Below are 21,526 nucleotides of genomic sequence, written 5' to 3' on the forward strand. Positions count from 1 at the left end.
GAATTCCATAGCAAAGACACAGACAAAGAGTTAAACCGGATCACTGCAGAAATAATCCAGTTTGACACCACTCTAACTGCCACGGCTCAATGCTATGGGATTCTGGGAGTTGCAGTTTGTTGCAACACCAGAGCTCTTGGAGGGAAGACTAAATGTCTCGCAAAACTACAATCCCCAGAATTCCATAGCACTGAGCTAAATGACAGTTAAAGTGGTGTCAAACTGGATTATTTCTGCACTGTGGGTGAAGCCCAAGATATCCGCAAAGCAGAAGTTTTGGGTTGTTTTCTTATGTAACAAAAATCTCCACACAATATAACACTATACCACCTCCAAGAAGTGATAGATTATTAACAATACTATGGAATTCTGGGGGTTGTATTTTTGTGAGATGTTGAGCCTTCCCTCCAAGAGCTCACTAGGAATAAATGCTTTTTCACAGGAAGATGGACAGAAATCAGTCACCTCAAGATCAGACAGAAAGCGTCATATTACCTAAAAGTCTCCTGTGTCTCAACTGTAGTTAGTACTGTCCACTTTATTTTGTAATTATGAAGATCTTTAGGTACAATCATTCTGTGTTACTGTTTTTAACAATTTGTATGCATACATTTTCTGTTGTGTAATACATGCCTGTAGTCCAGTGAGTAAAATATTCCAGCCACGTTGCTTTTCAACTACAAAAAATAAAAATAAAATAACTGATGTACAAATAAGTACTGTCTAAAAATTATGAGGGGCAATCTTTCACTTACATTCTTTTCTGAAAAATCTTAAATGAAACCACAAGATTTCTTAAAACAATCTGGACCATCTAGTGCTGAAGAATGGTCCCCTTCATTGTTCCTTTTCAAAGTAATTGCTGGAAATGTTAATATACTTAAACTGACTTTGAGTCAGTCACATAGACTGCAAGTTTGTTTCCAGACTCCATAAATATCTATCTATCTATCTATCTTACTGAGAACACATTTTCTGTACCAAGAACTGCAACAAACCAGAGGCTGGAGTGGTTTGAAAGAGTGTGTAAACACAATTTATCTTTATAGTGGGTCATAAAAAAACACCTGAGAGTATATGGTAGTTTTCCGAAGAATGCAATTCATCTGCACCCCATGACCTCTAAGAGTGTTTTTAGCACTACAATCCTATATATGTTTACTCAGAAGCATTCAGTGAACTTGTTTTCTCATGTATGTGGGACAGAGAATTGCCTCCTAAATAACTTGGGCTTTAAAAGCAGAAACAGCAGTTTCCACATTGTCAGATAACACTCGTCAGATAAATATGCATCTCGTGTACATTCACTGCAGTCCTGTGCATGTACTGAGAGAGAGAGACTTGCTGAAAGGGGATATGTCTCTAGTGTACATACATTGTGTGTATGTATCCATATACCCAGAGAAAGAGAAAAAGAGAGAGAGAGAATGAGTCCACCACATACTTAGCAATACTAATAAAATCCAAGCTTTAAATATATTTTAAAATGGTAGCTATTATATCTGGTTTCCTTTTTCTTGCAATTCAGAGGGTGCCATCAAAGGATATGCATAAAGAGGAAAATAAGTAGAATATATTTAGAATTAAAAATGTTCAGTTACAGAAAGAGGCAGGCAGCACATTTTCCAAACAGGAAAAGGAAGTCATTGGGCATTTTTAAAATACTGTTTTAATCATCAAACTGTTTTATAGACAGCTCACAAACTAAGCAAACAGTCATTAAAATTTAATGATTACAGACACCCAAAACAGAAACAGAAACATCCATATGAATTCTGGCTGATGGGCAGTACTAAAATGAAAGTACTCAATAAAGTCAAAAGAGGACTAATTTAGTGGACAGATGATTTCTTAATGCACAAAATTGCATCTAACAGGTTTCCTGTGATCTTAATCTGCACACTGGTGAATCCGTGTTTCTCCAGTAACTCTTTGTATTCCAAGCTACTTCTCTGCTTTCCTTCTGTCATGCTGAGGGACTGTAAGACACCTCTAGCGGGGCTTGTTCCTTTCTCATTGAGCACAATTTCTGCTACTAACAAAGCACTTCCTGCATTTGCAAAAACAAAAAAACCACAACACAAGAAGTGTTTAGTAATACATTTCTAGCTTAAAATTTGTGATTTGTTTAGTGGAAAAGTTTTCTTGGAGACAGAAGTCTTGCTTCTTTCTCCACAGCTTTCTCACCCAGACATTTGGGATTCTTTGAATGAAGTGTTTATTATGTAGTAGCACTGTCCTGTTCATGGAATAGTTGTCCAGATGACATCCAGGCCTATAGCTGGAAATTCTGAACTAGGATGGCTTGAATTTAATACATTAGATATACTTTGAACCCTCCAGAGGAAATAAATATGTACAAAAGCAGGGCAGGAGCAGCACAAAGAAATCTGATTGATCCGTGCCTGCACTGAGACAGTGGTGTCACTAGGAGGGTGTGGTCCACATAGGGTGACACCCCAGAAGAGGGGCAACTCTCAGTCAGGGCCTCCTGGCTTGCCATGGAGAAGCAGGCCTCCTCACCTGTCAGCTGGGGGGAAGGAGGGCAAGTGGAAAGACCCTATGATGGAGGGCAGGAGAGAGGGCTGCCGAATTCTGGCAGGGCCAGCCTCATTTGTAAGGCAGGTGGAGATCTCCAGAGCCAAGCCCTCCCCCCGGCTGTGAGAAAGTTGGCATCTCTAACTCCCTGTTTGGCTGCCTCCCTCCCAGAAGAGAGTGTCAGGGATGCGCCCTGCCCTGGCAGAGTCTAAGTGCCTATCAGTGCTCCCCCTGGGCAGCCCATACTACATCCATGCCTGCAACAGACACACAACGGGGCAGGGAGATGCCACTGGGGTTTTCAGAAAGGGGAGGGGCACCACTAGATCTACAGGAGACAGGGGTCCTAAGGGGGACCTAACCCTTTCCTGGAGCTGCCCATCCAATCACCCCACCCACCCAATATCCTTCTCAGAGGATCACTACTATGGCCACCTGGGGCCCAATGACACTCCCTAGAAAAGGTGTGGGCTGCTCCCAGGAGTGGGTATAAATAGAGAGGCGGAGCTGTGTGTGAAGGGAACGTGTCATTGTACCTTGAGAGGCCAGCAGCCAAGCAAGGCTGAGGGAGGTGCAGTTAGAAGGGGATTAGTTAGTCAAGTCAGGGACATGGGGAGTCCAGAGTTAAAGTGTATGTGTTAATATCCTGCGGGATATATAAATCACTAGGAGGCAGTGGAAATTATTAAAGTCATCTGGAGAACAGATGAAATAAAATTTTAGGAAACTGAGGAAGTTCAGTTAGAGTGGTTGTTGGTGTAACAAATGTCTAGAAGGGTCAAAAGATACATAGGCTAGATAAAGGTTCTGTGGGAACTAGGAGCCAGAACAGGCCAACATAAAAAGGGGGCTTCCAGACGGTTTGGAGGCATGGCATACAGATGATGCATGCCCCAAGACGCCCGGAAGCTGGTTTCAAGTCACCCAACTGCCCAGATATGGGCTAGCTTCCAGGCACTCCAATGGCATGGCATTTATACACTGCATGCTGCCGGAGCGCCTGAAAGCTGGGTTCCTGCTGTGGAGCGATGGAGGGGTTGTTCTCACGATTTACAACGATTTAAAATACACCAGTTTCGGTAAAACCGATTCAAAATAACACGGGAGTTATCCAACATTCCAAATCGCTTTTTTTCTTTGTTCTCATTTACCAACTGATTCACATTAAATGATCCGCTTTCGTTCCTATTCAATAATGAATCGGTGTATATATAAACCGGTTTTAGCGTTATTTCGTTCACATTCACCTTTTTCGGCTGTCATAGAATCATAGAATCATAGAATCATAGAGTTGGAAGAGACCACTAGGGCCATCCAGTCCAACCCCCTGCCATGCAGGAAATCCAATTCAAAGCATCCCTGACAGATGGCCATCCAGCCTCTGTTTAAAGACCTCCAAGGAAGGAGACTCTATCACCCTCCGAGGGAGTGCATTCCACTGTCGAACAGCCCTTACTGTCAGGAAGTTCCTCCTAATGTTCAGGTGGAATCTCTTTTCCTGTAGCTTGCATCCATTGTTCCGGGTCCTGTTCTCTGGAGCAGCAGAGAACAAGCTTGCTCCCTCTTCAATATGACATCCTTTCAAATATTTAAACAGGGCTATCATATCACCTCTTAACCTTCTTTTCTCCAGGCTAAACATCCCCAGCTCCCTAAGTCGTTCCTCATAGGGCATGGTTTCCAGACCCTTCACCATTTTTGTCGCCCTCCTTTGGACACGCTCCAGTTTCTCAATGTCCTTTCTGAATTGTGGCGCCCAGAACTGGACACAATATTCTAGGTGGGGCCTGACTAAAGCAGAATACAGTGGCACTATTACTTCTCTTGATCTAGACACTATACTTCTATTGATGCAGCCTAAAATAGCATTGGCCTTTTTAGCTGCCGCATCACACTGTTCACTCATGTTCAACTTGTGGTCTACTTGGACTTCTAGATCCCTTTCACACGTAGTTTCATTCAGCCAGGTGTCACCCATCCTATATCTGTGCATTTTATTTTTCCGCCCTAAGTGCAATACCTTACATTTCTCTGTGTTGAATTTCATTTTGTTAGCTTTGGCCCAGCTTTCTAGTCTATTCAGGTCATTTTGAATCTTGATCCTGTCCTCTGGGGTATTAGCTATTCCCCCTAATTTGGTGTCATCTGCAAATTTGATAAGTATGCTCCCAATTCTGTCATCCAGGTCATTGATAAAGATGTTGAATAGCACTGGGCCCAGGACAGAGCCCTGTGGGACCCCACTGGTCACTTCTCTCCAGGATGAAAAGGAGCCATTGTTGAGCACCCTTTGGGTTCGGCCGGTCAACCAATTACAGATCCATTTAACAGTTCCTTTGTCTAGCCCACATTTTACAAGCTTGTTTGCAAGAATGTCATGGGAAACCTTGTCAAAGGCCTTACTGAAATCAAGATATACTATATCCACAGCATTCCCTTCATCTACCAAGCTGGTAATTTTATCAAAGAAAGAGATTAGGTTTGTCTGGCATGACTTGTTTCTCTGAAACCCATGTTGACTTTTTGTGATTATGGCATTGCCTTCTAGATGTTCACAGACTCTCTGTTTAATTATCTGCTCCAGAATCTTTCCTGGTATTGATGTCAGACTAACATCAATCAAAGCGACGTCATCAAGACGTCACAATAATTTGGAGTAACATGCACCGATGTATCCTGTACCTGCGTTCCCACTACCTGGCCATTTTTAATTTGTTTTAAATTTCGCGGGTTTTTTTTTAAAAGAGCCAATGAGGAGGCGCTTAAAGTGCCTATGAGCCTATGAACCTAAGCTCTGAGTCCTGTAATTTCCAGTCTCTCTTACTTTTGTTATTCGTGGGGAAGGATGGTTGAGGGAGAGACAAAACTGCCTCCCCAAAGCACTTCTGCTTGGCTGCCTTGGAAGAAAGACCTCAGAGAGGCTGGGGGAAGTTCCTCCAGCAAAACAGTTATCCTTCTGGCTTGGAGATTTGGGGAGTGATTTTTTTTGGAGGGGCGGCAGCCAATGAAAATCGTCTGCAAACTATTAAGCTTTGTAACTACTGAAACAAGTTATACACCGTATGAAGCTTGAATAACATCCTAGAAGAAAGGCACTGTATTCAACCTGGCTTGTAAATAGAATTAGTTCCTTTGTTTCAACAAGTAGTTGCTTGAAGTGTGCTTACAGATCACATCATCCACACTACCAAACGTAAGTAAAATACTTCCAAAGGGGGGGAAAACCTTTTATTATTTAGGACACTTCAGATAGTGGTGAGGTAGTTACCAATTGGTGGCAGTGGTTTGATCAGATAAGGAAGGAATCACCATAGGATCCTGGTCCTGAGTGAGACTCTTGTTGCCACCACGTCAGTTATAGGTGCTAAGCAGTGGGATTCAAAAGACCCATTGTGTGTTATTCAACTCTCTTATTCATCTAGGAATTTTAATTTGTTGTGAACTGTTTAATTCCCTGAAATGCTATCTGCCATTTTACTGTTTTGTGATCTATTTAGACAGAAACCATCTTGAAACTATGTCAGGATGAAAGGCAGTCTATAAGTATTTTAAATGATTAGAACACTTTGAAGTTAATGTTGTTTTTGAGAACCATTCAGTCCTTGCTATTGTCACCAACAATTTTCAGTTCTACAAATAAAAGTACTATTTCATTTCGTTCAGTAGATACTAAGAAAATGAGGAACAAGAAACAAAACTCTTACCAGGTTTGCAAATAGCAGATACTTTACTTAAAAGTGTATGAATCTTTTCTTCAGAACAGTCATGTAGGATTCTTGAAAGAATATAAAGATCTGCTTCTGGAAGATTATCTTTAAAGAAGTCACCTATTTGAAAATGTATTTGTATTACTTGTAATAAATGTATTTGTATTACTTGTTTAATCTCAGTAACTTCATATCCACATTAATATCTTAAATGCAACTGGCAGTTAAACTTCCTAATTGCCCAGAGCAGGAATGATGTATGGGAAAGAAAGTAAAGGACTTCACCAGTACATAAAGCAGCTCATAACTACCTTTAACCATACTATTCTTTGATCAGCACGCACGCACGCACACACACACACACACACACACACAGAGAGAGAAAGAAATAAAGAAACAAAAGAAGTCAACTTGCATCAAAACAAATATCCAGCAAGTTATTGTTTCCACAGAGAAAGATCTATTTGCTGCAGCAAATAAAATAATCAATATTGTGGCAGCTGGAAAAACGAATGCATTTCTTATTGTATAAACTTCTGTGACTACCATACACTCCATCCAATGTATGAAGTATCCTGAATTTGTTGCAGTTACAGGTGTATATACAACTAGTTCCAGGTGTTGGAAATTGTGCATACTGATATTAGTGGAACATGAAATGCAGAAAATAAACTACTTATCAGGGTAATCACCACACATAATACAATACTTAAGCAAATATTCAATACATATATTCTCAAATATATGTGTATTTGTAAGAACCTGAGTGTTCAGGAAAGCAAAGATGATCGCTCATCTTACGAACTTTGTAAATGAGGATATCCCCAATGCAGCTATGCTATATTAATCCTAGAATCCTAGAGTTGGAAGAGACCTCAAGGGCCATCCTGTCCAAACCGCCATGCAGGAAATCCAAATCAAAGCATCCTCAACAGCTAGCCATCCAGCCTCTGTTAAAAGACCTCCAAGGAGGGAGATTCCACTACACTTCGAGGGAGTGTGTTCCACTGTCGGACAGCCCTTACAGTCAGGAAGTTCCTCCTGATGTTGAGGTGGAATCTTTTTTGCTGTAGCTTGCACCCATTGTTCCAGGTCCTAGTCTCTGGAGCAGCAGAAAACAAGCTTGCTCTCTCAATATGACATCCCATCAAATATTTAAACAGGGCTATCATATCACCTCTTAACCTTCTCTTTTCCAGGCTCAACATCCCCAGCTCCCTAAGTTGTTCCTCATAGGGCATGGTTTCCAGACCCTTCACCATTTTAGCTGCTCTCCTTTGGACATGCTCGTTTCTCCACATCCTTTTTAAATTGTGGTGTCCAGAACTGGACACAATATTCCAGGTGGGGCCTGACCAGAGCAGACTATAGTGGCACTATTACTTCCCTTGACCTAGACACTATACTTTTATTGATGCAGCCTAAAATTGCATTGGCCTTTTTAGCTGCCGCATCACAGTGTTGACTCATGTTCAAGTTGTGGTCTACTTGGACTCCCAGATCCCTTTCACATGTAGTTTCATTCAGCCAGGTGTCGCCCATCCTATATCTGTTCATTTCATTTTTCCACCCTAAGTGCAGTACCTTACATTTCTCCATGTTGAATTTCATTTTGTTAGCTTTGGCCCAGCTTTCTAGTCTATTCAGGTCATCTTGAATTTTGATCCTGTCCTCTGGGTTATTAGCTAATCCCCCTAATGGAATCTTCTGCCTTTTAAGACCCATATTATCTTGGTCCAAAGTATGAGGATCAATTTTCTAGCAGTGGATGAGACCAAGAGCTAGCAGACTGTGAAACTACACCAAGGTCTACATACAGCCCTTGGATTGCAGGTTCCTGCTGCTATTATATAGATTACATGTTTACCTGATGTGAAAGATACTTGATTAGTGTTTTGCCCTGAAGGCTGAAAGCTGGAAACACTTGCGATGACATCTGGAAGGTCAAACACTGTGACTTGCATTGCTGGGTAGATATAGACTAGCTCATAAGCTAAAGCTCCAGTGCAACCTAGAGGGGGCAAAATATTAAAACAAGAGGTGTTTCTGTTAATCCTAATTCAGTTAAAACCTAAGTCTGATGTATTAGCACAGAGTGGTTACTTAAAATCAATTATGTAAAACTTTACAAGAGGTTTGTTTTTTGTATTATTATTATTATTATTATTATTATTATTATTATTATTATGTACAACTTCCTCACTCAGAAATGACAAAACCATGCAGTCAGACAATTGTACAGGATCATAAAATCCTTAGTATTTGAGACTTGAGACCTATGGGACTGCTCAACACTAAACTCATCCTAAGAATACTCTAGAAAGTGACATTTTTGGCATATTGGCTAAATGAACCAAAACCAAAAAAGGAAAACCACAAGAAACAAGCAGAATGTTTTAATCTACTATAGGAGTTCACGTACAGAATACACTTGTCCATCCATATTTGCTAGGCACAAGACCCTCGTGAATATGGAAAAACCGCAAATAACAAAAACACCATGTTTTTACCTGAGAGGACACCTCTCTAGGAATCTCTAGGTCCTCCAGTGCAACTCTGTGGTCAAAGTCCAACAGACACTGACCATAGAACTGCATTGGAGGAGCTACAAATGCCTACTAGAGTATTCTCTCTAGGAATAATCTCTTTGTCTTTCAGTGCAATTTTTAGTTAAAACTGACCACAGATTTGCACTGGAGGACCTAGATATTCCTAGAATGAACATATTGATCAAATCCGTGAATAATCAAATCCTCAAATATCAAAGCTGCAAATATGGAGGGATGAGTGTGTATATATGTCCCCCAAACACACATGCAAAAAGCTAAATAATCTTGTAAGGAAGTTTCCTCAGGGAAGAAAGTTTATACAGTAGACGATCACCAGTTCAACCACAATGGTGATTATGATGTTATTTCAATACACATAGGCTTTATTCTTGGAACCCTTACCTCCCAAATCACATACAACTTGGAATTTTGAAAGATCAAATGCGGTGCTTAAATCTCTTGCTGTCAGCTTGGAAATGCTGTGCATTGCCTTCATAAAATGCTGCTTCATCTCCGTAGATTGATAATAGAAATCCTTTTAATATATAAATTTTAAAAGAGAGGCAACCAAATTATTAGGATAAACTTGTCATATCAACTCCAACTTACAGCAATCTCATTGTAGAGTTTTCTTGGTAAGATTAATTGAGACACTGCCTTCCTCTGAGGCTGAGAGAGTGTCACTTGCCATGGTCACCTGGTGAATTTCCAGGGCTGAGCTGGAATTTGAACCCTGGTTTCTTGGAGTCTTAGGGTGTAACTGCACTGTACAAATAATGCCACTTGTCACCACTTTAACTGCCATGGCTCTATCCTACAGAATTCTAGAATTTGTGGTTTTGTGAGGCACTAGTACCCTTTGGCAGAGAACATTAAAGACTATGGCAGGATACAGATGGGCAAAAAGGGGTGTGTTCATGACGTCATGAAGGTATAGCCTTCAGACGGCCCTTACCTGAATGCTGCCATGAACACGCCGCCCGCACGCCCCAAGCGGGAAGAAGCGGCATTAAAAAGGTGCTGCTTTTCCCCCGCTTCTTTTCTATATACTGCGCAACTGCGCATCTCCGTCTATAAGCTGCTGCACCGGTACGCCAGAATTGTTACGCCGCTAATTTAAGTTGCCCATTTAAAAGCTCCGTGTCTGCTGCGTCGCATAATGAGTCGGGGCCCTGGAACATGCGCAGTTTGCACCGAGGCTCTAATTAGAGCGTCAGATGCCATGCAGATGTGGAAGCTGCAGCACAGCTGCACTCTATTTTAATGCTCGTAACTCTAACCCTAACCCTAACCCTAGAGCAACATGTACGCATGTGCTGCTAGAATTGGGGAAAGTTTGGAATTTAAAGTGAACCCCTACACACATTCCTGTGCCATTTTCACCTAACAATAAAAAAAAACCCTAAAACTTTAAATATTTACATATGTACAAGGGAGGTGATGGGGGATGGCAGGGGGACAGCGGTGGCAGCGGCGACAGCTGTGGCTGTGCATTGCAGATTCAGCAAGAGCGTGGGGACCAAAGGAGAGGAGGCATCCATGATGCTGGTGACACTACCAACGTGCAAGCGGACAAGGATGCCAACACCAGCTGATCACCAGCTGGCAGGAGACCACCATTGTTCTTTGGCAGGGCGAGGGAAAAAGTTTAAAGGGGCCTGGACGCTTTAAATGTGCACATAGGCTTTCTGCCGCCGGTGCTGAGCGCCGCAGCTGCGCAGCGGCGCATCCGCCAGCCGGCAAAAGAAAAAAAAAGCCCCGTTTTTGGCCGCCCGTGCAGAAGCTGCCTCTCTCTTTGCAGCGTCCTCCGAGGTGGCGGTATGGAAACTGCGGGTCAGAAACGGCCCCAGGTGAGGCGTCTTCACTGCCCCCCATGTGGAAGCCCCATACACCTGAGCCACGCCCCCGGGGCGGGCGGTCTGGAGGCTCCGAATTCAGCAGAATACACCTCCAAGACGTCTTCCCCTGCCCGTCTGTACCCCGCCTATGTAAAACTAAAAATCTCAGGATTCAATACAATGGAGTTACAAAACAAAGTCGATGCATCCCTATTCCAACATTCCAACCACTAAGCTACACCCGCTTCTTGATTAGGATAAACAGCTAATATTAAAACAGATATATCCATTTTGTATTTTACTGAAAATTGCAGTGGGCCTTAGAACTACAGTATGGTTAATTTTTTCCATCCAAAACCTAAAGAATTACATACAGTGTTTTTTTTATTTCCTGTCATATGACTACTGAACATTAGATACATTTCTTTTAGCAATGCAGAGTAATCAATTCAGACATAGCTGACAACACAGACAATTTAAACATACAACAAGAAAGACCAAACTCCATTTTGGATCCTGTCAGAAAAGAGAGTTCTCTAAACTAGATATACATAGAATCATCTGGACAGCTTTAGGAGCAAGAGTTTAAAGAAATTCATTCCTGAGGCATACCATGTTAAGTCACATTATAAAATTAAATAAATGGCAAAACCTGCTTATCAACAATTTTCAATTATTATTTTCAATATTTCAAAAGATTTTCTATGCATAAAGAATACGTAATATGTACAATACCTGAAACAAATCATCGGTTTTCTTCCCAAATGCACGATGATTCTGTGAAGTCCCCTCTTTGACTGCTAATTCCAAATGTGTATACAGAGGCCACATGCGCTCATTACAATGTAGAACATAGTCATGAAGAGAGTATTTACTGCTCGATACCAGATATAGATTTGTCAGTTCTGTATTGCTGTAACCTTAAGGACATTTAAAAAAACTAATCTTGAAAAATTCTCTTAAAGAGTCATTTTCAATCAGTACAATGAACACCACCAACTGTAAGAACACTACCAATTGGCAAGAGATTTAGAGTCCTATTGCCGCTTCTCAGCCTTTCGGCTAAAATCAGGTGTGTAGAGTCCTATTGATTTTCACAGGTCAAGTCACAGTTCTGCTCATAATTTAAATTCTCCCTCCTTCTACAATCTCAAATAAAGATAAGGATCCCTCCATGTGACTATTTAAAAAGAAAAACAAATCAATCTATAATAAATGTTATGCATTTTGCATCATAATTAGTTAGATCCCAAGTTATGTTGCCGTTCATCATATTTGAAACACTGTTTCTAAGCCCATACCAAATTCATTTTTATGACAAGATTTCACTCATTTATCTCAAAACATTTTTCTTTTCAGCGATATGATAATGTACTCTAGTAAAGAACCCAATTGCTTTAGCAAGTTATTGCAAATTGTTTCAGAGAAAAAAAATCACCTTGATAGCTCTTTTCCAACAGGTCAAAAGAAGTACACGCATCAAGTAATCTTTCTGCACCACACAAAGAGATACTAAGTTGTTTTGCAATATCCACTGGACTCATGGTGCCCTTTTCTTTGAGAAGATCAAATATTTTCATCTTACAGGCCACAAACAAAGCCTGCAGATACAAAACACATACTCACTACTGATGGAAAATTAAAACACAGAACAAATTAAGTTGATTTTCAAACAACTTAGCTCTATTAATAACTACTTTAATCCAGTCATTCTTCATGGAAGTTAAATATTTTTTGACCAAATTGCTCAAAGAAATATGGCTAGAAGACAGTAATATGAATCTATATGAATCTGGCTATAAAATTTCCAACTTTAAACCCAGGAATTACCTTTTAATTTTGTTCCAAAAATGTACCAACCTATATGAAACAGAGCTGCCATCCACTGCTTCCAGCAGAAGGTAAAAAACACCAGTGTATTTAATTTAAGGTCTCTGGAGTTCTGAGTGTTTCCTTAAAACAATGGCATGTGTGCCAGACTATGCACTATAGAAAAATCACATGTTTTTACAGATCCATATGCTAAAAGAAAAGAAAATGTTACCTTTGATGCTCGGAAACCATCCAGGAGATTCATAAGTTGAGAAGGGAAATGTGTTGCATTTTCTGCTACTCCATTCTGACTTTCCACAGGCACACTGCAATTATGACTGTTGTTTATGCAGCTCCCCAGGTTGTGGGCCACTCCACTGCTTTTTAGCTTTTTTGCATCTTCACATTGTATATTTATTGAAGAGTCACATTCCCCATCACTTAGGATCTCAAAAGTCTCTACTGAAGGGATAGAGTCATGCTTTATATGATGGATGCTGTGTTTCAGGGGAGGGTAATATAATTCTGCTAACTTTTTGCAGAAGTGATTCAAAGGAAATCCTACCACATTCAGGAAATCTCCATGAACATATTCCACTAACATTCCCCCAAGTGCTTGGATTCCATATCCACCAGCTTTGTCCCTGAAAAGAAACAAACATGTAAACAAACAAATAAACAACAATAAAGAAGTACTTATATAAGGTGCAGTTTTGAGTGCCTCCATATCAACTATTCAATATACTATATTTATGTATTTCAAAAACTAAACCGTTTGACCAGAAACCAAAGCTTAAATCAGGAGTTTACCTCAGCAAAGTCTTTTTCACTCCTTTGCCACAATGCAAAATATTGTATTTTGAAAGCTTCCTTGGTTCCAAACAGGACACTATTAAGCCTGGGGAGTTGTTATATAAGAAAAAGAAATGTAAAACTTCCTTTGGATCATGGAGCTTGTGTCACTCTTTGTGGGCTCTTGAACTTTGTCCACCATATAGGCAATGAATAGAACTAACTTTCAAAACACTGTATATTCAGTTCTTACCTGGGTCTCCCTTTTAGGATACTGATCAGATCTGCTCCTACTTAGCTTTAGCAACTCTGTGAAAACAAGTGTTTTCACTAAATTTCAGCACTCCTGGCTTATCTTTGATGTCCTTACTTAAGGCATATAAAATTAGGCTGTGTGGAACCTTCTGGAATCCAGATGCAGAGCAGTCCAACTGTTTCAATTAGGTATACAGCTGTTGGCATGAGATTATAAGCAGCACTGAAAGCCTTATGTATCATTATGCGCACAGCTCAAAATGCTGGATATAAAGTGACCAGCATGCCAGCAAAACAAAGGAGTCCTTTAGCATTAACACACACACACTATTTGTTAGGTTTAAAGGTGCCCTTGGATTCTACTTCAGTAAAGTAATGTTGCTGTTTTGCTAGCATATGCACTACATACCTAGAAACAGCAGTGTAAAAACACATAAGGAATAGGGATGGTTTAGCTCTCTTTCTCTGGGAAAGCAAACATGTTGTATGAATATACCAATGCTTGCTTATTTAAGTCTCATTTCACTATAAATGCACACACATTTTATTACTATAAAATATGAACTGCCCAGGGAAAATAATACAAGCTAAAAGAGTAGATAAATCATTCTTTGCAGCCATCTTCAGTTTTTCTACTAGTGTGGAACAACTTCTTCTGTTCTAATCTAGAACTTATTAAGGGCACAAATGTGCCAGATGCTGTTGATACTAATTTCTAAACCCAGAGGGCACTTCTCTGGGTCATATATTTTACAGCTGACCAATTTTGGCTCAGATTTTTGAGATCTCATGTACTTTTGACCTTTCTGTAGCACACACTTAATGGTGGGTAAGCCACAAAATCCTGGTAGTAAGAGAAATGGCTAAATCCACTGTCAATCCTTTTCACTAACTGCTGTGGCAGCAATTAGTTTATTGGTTTGCACAGCGAGATCAGCATCTGTCCTTCTTTGTTGTGAGAGTGACATTCCTCCTAAAGATCCCTAGTATTTACCATGCTGATCCCATCAGTCTGCTCTCGAGGAGAAAACATGGGAGTTTGCTTCTCAAATCTGAGCACTGCAAACAAGTGTGTTTTCACAAAATCAGCAGAATGGACTACACTTAAATTTAGTTGGCAACTACTGGCATCTCTTGTTTTTTCAAAGGTCCAAAACACACTGCAGAAATAATCCAGTTTGAGACTGCTTTAACTGCCCTGGCTCAATGCTAGGGAATTCTGGGAACTCTAGTTTTGTGAGACATTTAGCCTTCTCTGTCAGAGCTTTGGTGCCACAATAACCTACAATTCTCAGGATTCGCTAGAACTGAGCCAGGACAATTAAAGCAGTCTCAAACTGGATTATTTCTGCAGTGTGTTTTGGACCAAATAGGAAAAACACCAAGGTATGAGATACACATAACCAGTGTGGTATAGTGGTTTGAGTGTTGGACTATGATTCTGAAGCCTAGGGTTTAATTCCCCACTCAGTTGTGAAATTCACTGGGTGACCTTGAGGGAGTAGCATACTCTCAGCCCCTGAAAACCCCAAGATAGGCTAGTTATATGTCAGAAATGACTTGATGGCACACAACAACAACGCAAGATAAAATTTGGGGATTTATCTTACAAAACGCAGCTTCCTGGGGCTGTATCTCACTACTTATCCCCAGCATATTAAAAAAGCATAAATCTATAAATTTGCCTACCAATATGGAAATCATAAGAAAAGCAGAATCTGATGAAAAAAAGTTATCCTGGAATGACTTTTAGAAGAAGCCTTCAATTGCATTCTAGAAAGTTCAAAATGTTTTTATTTACGTATGTGAGGCTTCCATGGCTGTCTTAGTTGTTTCATCTCACACTTCCATATTGTTAGTTTTGAATTAAAAAGTTTGCTCAAACATATTGAAATGCTCTTCTTTTTTGTGGTACCGAAACCTATTCCTATTCTTTCCATGTTATTTCTACTTCTAGTTCTAAATTTTCTGTTAAAGAGCTAATGCCACATCTGCTTTGTTGACTGAGGTATACTTGTATATCGTTGACAATTAAAACCATAAAAAGAAAAGTATTAACTAAATTCATAGTCTGGGGGTGGGGTAAGGTGGAATACTCAAGACACATTTCTGCTCAGACCACTGTATAAGGACAACCTCTGTCTCTGACAATGTAGCTCACTGATCCCACACCCAAGCACCATAAACTGTTAAATGGGCCTCTATTGCAAGTGTTTGAGCTGAGTGCAACCCCCTTCACTTAAGAAACAGAAGGCTTCTGTTTGTGTTAAGTTGATGACACTATGACTATTAACAACTGTGACCAAAATAAAAGTGAGTCCTTTGCATGTACATAACTTTTACTTTTTAAAATTGTTGATATGTAGTGGTCCTTTGGACTTTTCAGTGAATGTTTTCCTGCTCCCTCTTCCCCACCATTGAAAGGGCCACTGACTAGCCCATTCCCACTAGAAAACAAACAGCGTGAGACAGTTCACTACTTTGTGTTCCAGTGTAGTACCTCATGTTTGCTTCAGTACACCATACTGACATATGTACAGTGTGTAAACATAACTCTTTTTCTCCACACTACACATTTTCTAGAACTATTTGGTCACAATTTAAGCCCATTCACATTCCAATTACTATACGTACATTGGCTCACCACTGTGAATATATTCCCATAAGAGTTCCTCAGAGAGTTCAGCAAACTTAACTTTAGTTTCTTCGTAGAAGTCAGTGACTTCAGTCTCCAGCTGATTATCTACAAAATAAAAATTCTGGGTAAAAACCAACTTATCTGATAAAAGACAAGCATGACTTTTTAAGATGTTTTATATCCTAGGAAAGAAGAAGCAAGATGCAGATCTTAAGATAAAGTGTGACAGGCTGCACTTAAATCAATAGTCTAATGCCTCCCCTCTTCTCTCTACCCCAGTTCTGTTATAATAGGAGAAGTTAACAAGGAAAACACAGAGGAACATGCAACGGGTTAATAGAAAATGTTTTGTCCTACTACTTGTTAATTACACACATCCTTACCTTCTTTAAAAATACCAAAGGTTTGCAGAGCACTTTTCATCAGCAGCCTGACCACCATTCTTATGGCACAAAAGACTCTGTAAAGTGTCATTCCAAGAGGAAAGCACCAGCAAGGAAAACAAGGTGTCACTTGGGACTTGCCTTCCCTTCTTAGTGTCAGAAGGGGTAAGTCCCAATGACTTCTTTGTTCTCTACTGAACACACATTTGAGTCCAAAGCACATCTGTAGTGAAGGAGGAAGCAGAGCCACTGTGGTGCTCAATGGCCCACTCCAGAACAATGAAATCGTGTCCAGCTTCGCCATCTGTGAATGTGGCGATGGTACCATTACATCTCAGCCCTACAGGTTAAAGAAAGACCTATCACTCTCCACCTAGGATGATCCGTTCTCCTGTATTTTGCCACCCTGGCCCTGCCTGGCTGCAAAATTTGTACTAGTGCTGCAAGGATCATCTGAAATAATTCATGATTACTAAAAATGAAAGACTGGGTAAGTATTATTTTTCAGATCTGTATCTTGTTTTTTGGGGGGAACATGCACAATGTGGCTCACAAAATGTTTATGTAGAAGCTTAAATCTCATGGCTCAAACTGTAGGATACAGAATGGAAGCAGAGATGGATACAGTGTAAGTCTGTATTCCCCAGTTACTAGAAATCTGAAACAGCACTTTTCAACATTTAATGGTCAAATATACGTGACTAGAAGCCTTCTCACAAGTTAAAGCCAGCAATCTAGGAGAGCAATAAAGCCATACTGGCATACAACGGGCCTTCCACATTAGCCAGGGCTATGGGCACAGGACCTCGGTGAAAATGGGAAAATCACCAATAAAAGAGGGGAAAACCCCACTTTTTTAAACCTAAGGAAACACCTCTCTAGGAATCTGTAGATCCTCCAGTGCAATTGTATGGCTCATATCTGCCAGAGGTTGGCCATAGAAGTGTTTTTTCTATGAATCTCTAGGTCCTCCAATGTGACTCTAGCAGAGTCAAGCTGAAGGACCTAAAGATTGCTAGAGGGAACATATTAATCAAATCCATGAATAATCAAATCTGCAAAAGTCAAAGCCACAAATGTGGAGGGTCAACTGTTTCAAAGGGGGGGTCAATTTATTTATTTAAACTATGTATTATTCCAACATATTCTAGTCATGTAAGCCGCCTTGACTGCTGCAGCAGAAAGGTGGGGTATAAGAATAAAGTTTATTTATTATTATTATTACAGCAATGTATGCACTTGGTAGATCATCAGTCCTCAATTCTGAGGAAAGAGAATTTCTGGTGTTATCTGAGAACGAGTCTGTACTTCCAGAACAAAATGCTATTTTGCTACTTTATAGTAAATTTTCACTTCACTGGTGTGACATTTGGGTGCCATGTATTGAGAGCCAGTCCCCCCCCCCCCCCCCCGGTCCTTCCAGCCAAAAATACTCTGCCTTTATCTGCAGTGCAGATCTTTGTTAACATTCTGGGGGCTGCAGCAAAATGCAGTGAGCTAAAAAGCTGCAATCTATACAAATGTAATTCAAGTAAAAACGTGCTACAATTATTATTCCATAGTAAGGGAACACCATAATTTAAATATTAATATACCTCCTGGATATCAGTATGCACAGTTCAATTAAATAATAAGAGTTTTAGACACTGACCTAGGCAAAACTTGCATGCATTGTGGTTGCGTTAAATCTGGATGGGATGAACTATTTTGAGGATCTGGAAATCATCCCCATGTTTTGATGAGTATTCAGACTACAAAGGTATAGATGTCTGTCTGAGAACAAATCTCATTAAAATCAAGGGGACTTCTGAAAATATATTTGAAAAACTGTAAAAATTGTTTATATTCTGCAAGGTGAAGGTAGTAAATTGCAATAAAATCCTTTCAACAGGAATGTGTGTGCTTCAGGTCAGTGTAAAAGATAAGATTGCTAACTGATTACGGCAACAGAGATTGCATATTTCGTGACTTCTGGACTTCAGCCACTAGAACATATCTAGCAACTAAGGTATCTGGCTATAAACTGTGTTATCTATCATATCTTTTCCCACTACAGATGCCAGACTGGACACTCACTAAGTTCTTGTGAGGATATTAAATAGAGATCACCTTGTCTAAACAATTCTTCAGCTTTATTTTATTATCACTGAATATGATCATGCACAGTGGAGGCAGGCATTTGGGGGAAGAGGTATTAATTATCTAAGATTTCTGGAAAGATTTAACAGATCAAGCTTGGCTACATTTTGAACACCTATGCAAGTAGAATTGATGCAAACATTATCAAAGCAAACCACATCCAGTAAAACAGCAAAAAAAAAAAAAAAAAGAAATCTGACAAAGATGGTACAGTGATTCTAGAGTCCCCTCCTGCTTCTGCTCAGTAGGATGATATCTCTAGAGACCACCAGTCTGAGCTACCACCACCTACTGATTTTAGCCCACATGACCCAGTAACTCAGTGAGCGTTTACTATGGGTTTAACTTGCACTGTTCACTTCTGACTCTGCAGAGACTTTCCTTCCTTCACCCTTGTGAAAGATTAGACTAGCAAAGCAGGTGAAAGAGTGTGGGAAGTAAGAGTGCCTTAAAGGAAGCTTTATTCAAAGCAAAAACAAACAAACAAGCTTCATTTATATACCGCTTCATACCACCTAAGCAGTGTCTAAGCGGTTTACAACTGTAAGCTAATTTGCCCCCAACAATCTGGGTACTCATTTTAGTGACCTCTTTGGAAGGATGCAAGCCTGAGTCAAGTTTGAGCCTTTTTTCTGGTCTTGAACTCACAACCTTGTGGTTTTGAGTGAGTGGCTGCAGTGCAGGCATTTAACCACTGTGCCACCAGGGCAAGTAACCTACATATCAAAAGGATATCTCAATATGAATGCACCATCCTTCAGGCAGTTACTTAAAAGGTACAGACTTACAAAAGTCTAGATCAGCCAAGGTTTAAATAACGAAATATAATTTTCCAAACACATATATCTAAAATATTTTCTTATTTTTAGTTTTCTGTGGGTTTTTCAACTTCACATTTTCTTATTCTACTCACAATATCAATGGGATTCAGAGTGGTCTCCTTGGTTTTTTTTTTTAATCTGTACTGGAAAGGATCTCAAAGATTCACACTTCTGTCCAACTGGCCATTCTTACTGGGCAATTGTCTCTCCTATTATCATTATTATTATTATTATTATTATTATTATTATTATTAACCTTTATTTATAAAGTGCTGTAAATTTACACAGCGCTATACATATAATCTTTATAAGTAGACGGTTCCCTGCCCTCAGGCTTACGATCTAAAAAGACATGACACAAAAGGAGAAGGGAGTGGTGGCGGGGAAGGGGATGAGGTCCAGCAGTTCTTCTCAACCTCCGAGACCTGGACCAAAGCAGATGGACTGGAGGGAGGACTTGGCTCTCTCTCCTCATCTCTGTAACACTGACTACAATAAATGCACCTTAAAATCCAACAACTCATTTGTTTACCTGGAGGGGAGACTATACCTCTCTGCTGTGATGCCCAGATAATGGGAAAGACACGTCTAGTTCCAAGAGTTTTACTAAGGAACTGAATGTGGATAATACCTAGTCTCATTACAATTTATGTAAGCTCATTTCTAGATATCAGCCTTATTTAAAATACTGTTGTCTCAGGTATTAGGTCTAAAATCAAAAGACTGTCTAGAGATTTAAAGTAAATGTTATTATACAGTTTCCATTTTGCACCAATAAACCATTATCAGGACAGCTTTCCAGCAGGTAAACTTGAGGTACAATAGTATTTATTTGACACTGAGATTTCCAATTTCCCTTTGTTTATGCAAATAGCATATCAAAACTTTCTTCCCCTATCCTAATAAATTCTTGAAACGTCAGGAAGAAACTCTTCTAGAACATGGCTACATAGCCCGAAAACCCCACAAAAACTATCTTTCAGGAACATCTATAAACATATTACACCGCCGCAATGCCCCCTGTGGCTACAACACTAGCTTTTTGTTACCCCTTGTCTATTTTCCAGACCATTGTTACAGCTTCTGAATGTCTCTACATGTCCCTCATACTCTGTCTCTGCTTCCTTCTAATCCATTCTAGATATTCTAACTGAAAAACCAACTAAACAACAATCTTAAGACCATTACTGCTTTTCTGCTGATTCTTTCAGTTTGTTGCTGCTGATTGGGTTTAAATATTCCAAGGGCACCAGATCCTGTCTAATATTGGAAGCTAAGCAGTCAGCCCTGATTAGTGCTTAGATGGAAGTCTGCCAACAAATACCAGGTGCTGCAAGTTATATTTCAGAGGAAGTAACTGGCAAAAGCATCTCCAAGTATTCCTTGCCTAAGGAAAACCTATGAAATCATGGGGTGACCATAAGTCAACAGGCAACTTGAAGGCACACGTATATATGAAACTACATCATCCACTGTCTCTCAGTGGGTGTCACAAACCTTTCAAGATGTTACTAAGGTACCACTAGATTACATATTGTATCAATGTCAGAATGAACAAGAATCAAGGCCTCTCTATGCAATTTGACTGATATTAAAGCTGAACCCTTAAAAAACAAAGTGTTCTGCAACATGAACAAAGAGAGGCATGACAAAGCCCTGGAATTTCTAGCTTTTTAGTGCTGCTGAAGAGTAAGGCCAGAATTATGTTGGGTCCACAAGCATAGTTATAGCACTTGCAGAATCAGTGATGGTTAAATGGAAACTGCTCTCTGCATAGCAGTGGCAAGGGACAGAGAGGGGGGAAATCAATGATGGTGTCAAGAGAAAACTGCTAGTTCCAAGATGTGTATTTTCCCAGAGCACAATTGGAGCAGTGTGGTTCTCAAAACTAATGTGCTCTGGGACTGGGACTTAGGCAACCATCAGTCCTTTGGCACAAGTGATTTTCCACTTCTCCTACCCATTGTCATCTCCTCCTCACATGAGTCTACAGAAACTGCAACCAACAACAGACCACTACATGGGCACCAACATGATTAAGATGGTTACAGAGC

General features: G+C 40.1%; 1 protein-coding gene across 2 annotated transcripts in view; it reads right to left on the reverse strand.

Moving 5' to 3' along the window:
• Positions 1–1,650: 1,650 nt before the first annotated feature.
• ASMTL (acetylserotonin O-methyltransferase like) overlaps positions 1,651–21,526 on the reverse strand; it is a 33,058-nt gene continuing 13,182 nt past the window's right edge. For both annotated transcript variants that reach the window (XM_089511549.1, XM_089511550.1), the window contains exons 6-13: positions 16,126–16,234; positions 12,677–13,088; positions 12,071–12,233; positions 11,368–11,552; positions 9,197–9,329; positions 8,113–8,256; positions 6,243–6,365; positions 1,651–2,050 (exon numbers count right to left, since the gene is read on the reverse strand). In XM_089511549.1, coding sequence (XP_089367675.1) covers positions 1,833–2,050; positions 6,243–6,365; positions 8,113–8,256; positions 9,197–9,329; positions 11,368–11,552; positions 12,071–12,233; positions 12,677–13,088; positions 16,126–16,234 — 1,487 coding nt within the window. In that variant the 3' untranslated portion in view covers positions 1,651–1,832. The remainder of the gene's footprint in view (positions 2,051–6,242; positions 6,366–8,112; positions 8,257–9,196; positions 9,330–11,367; positions 11,553–12,070; positions 12,234–12,676; positions 13,089–16,125; positions 16,235–21,526) is intronic.

The sequence above is a fragment of the Sceloporus occidentalis genome, unplaced genomic scaffold (assembly GCF_023333645.1).
Source record: "Sceloporus occidentalis isolate IW3139 unplaced genomic scaffold, rSceOcc1.0.p SCAF_2, whole genome shotgun sequence".
Lineage (NCBI taxonomy): Eukaryota > Metazoa > Chordata > Lepidosauria > Squamata > Phrynosomatidae > Sceloporus > Sceloporus occidentalis.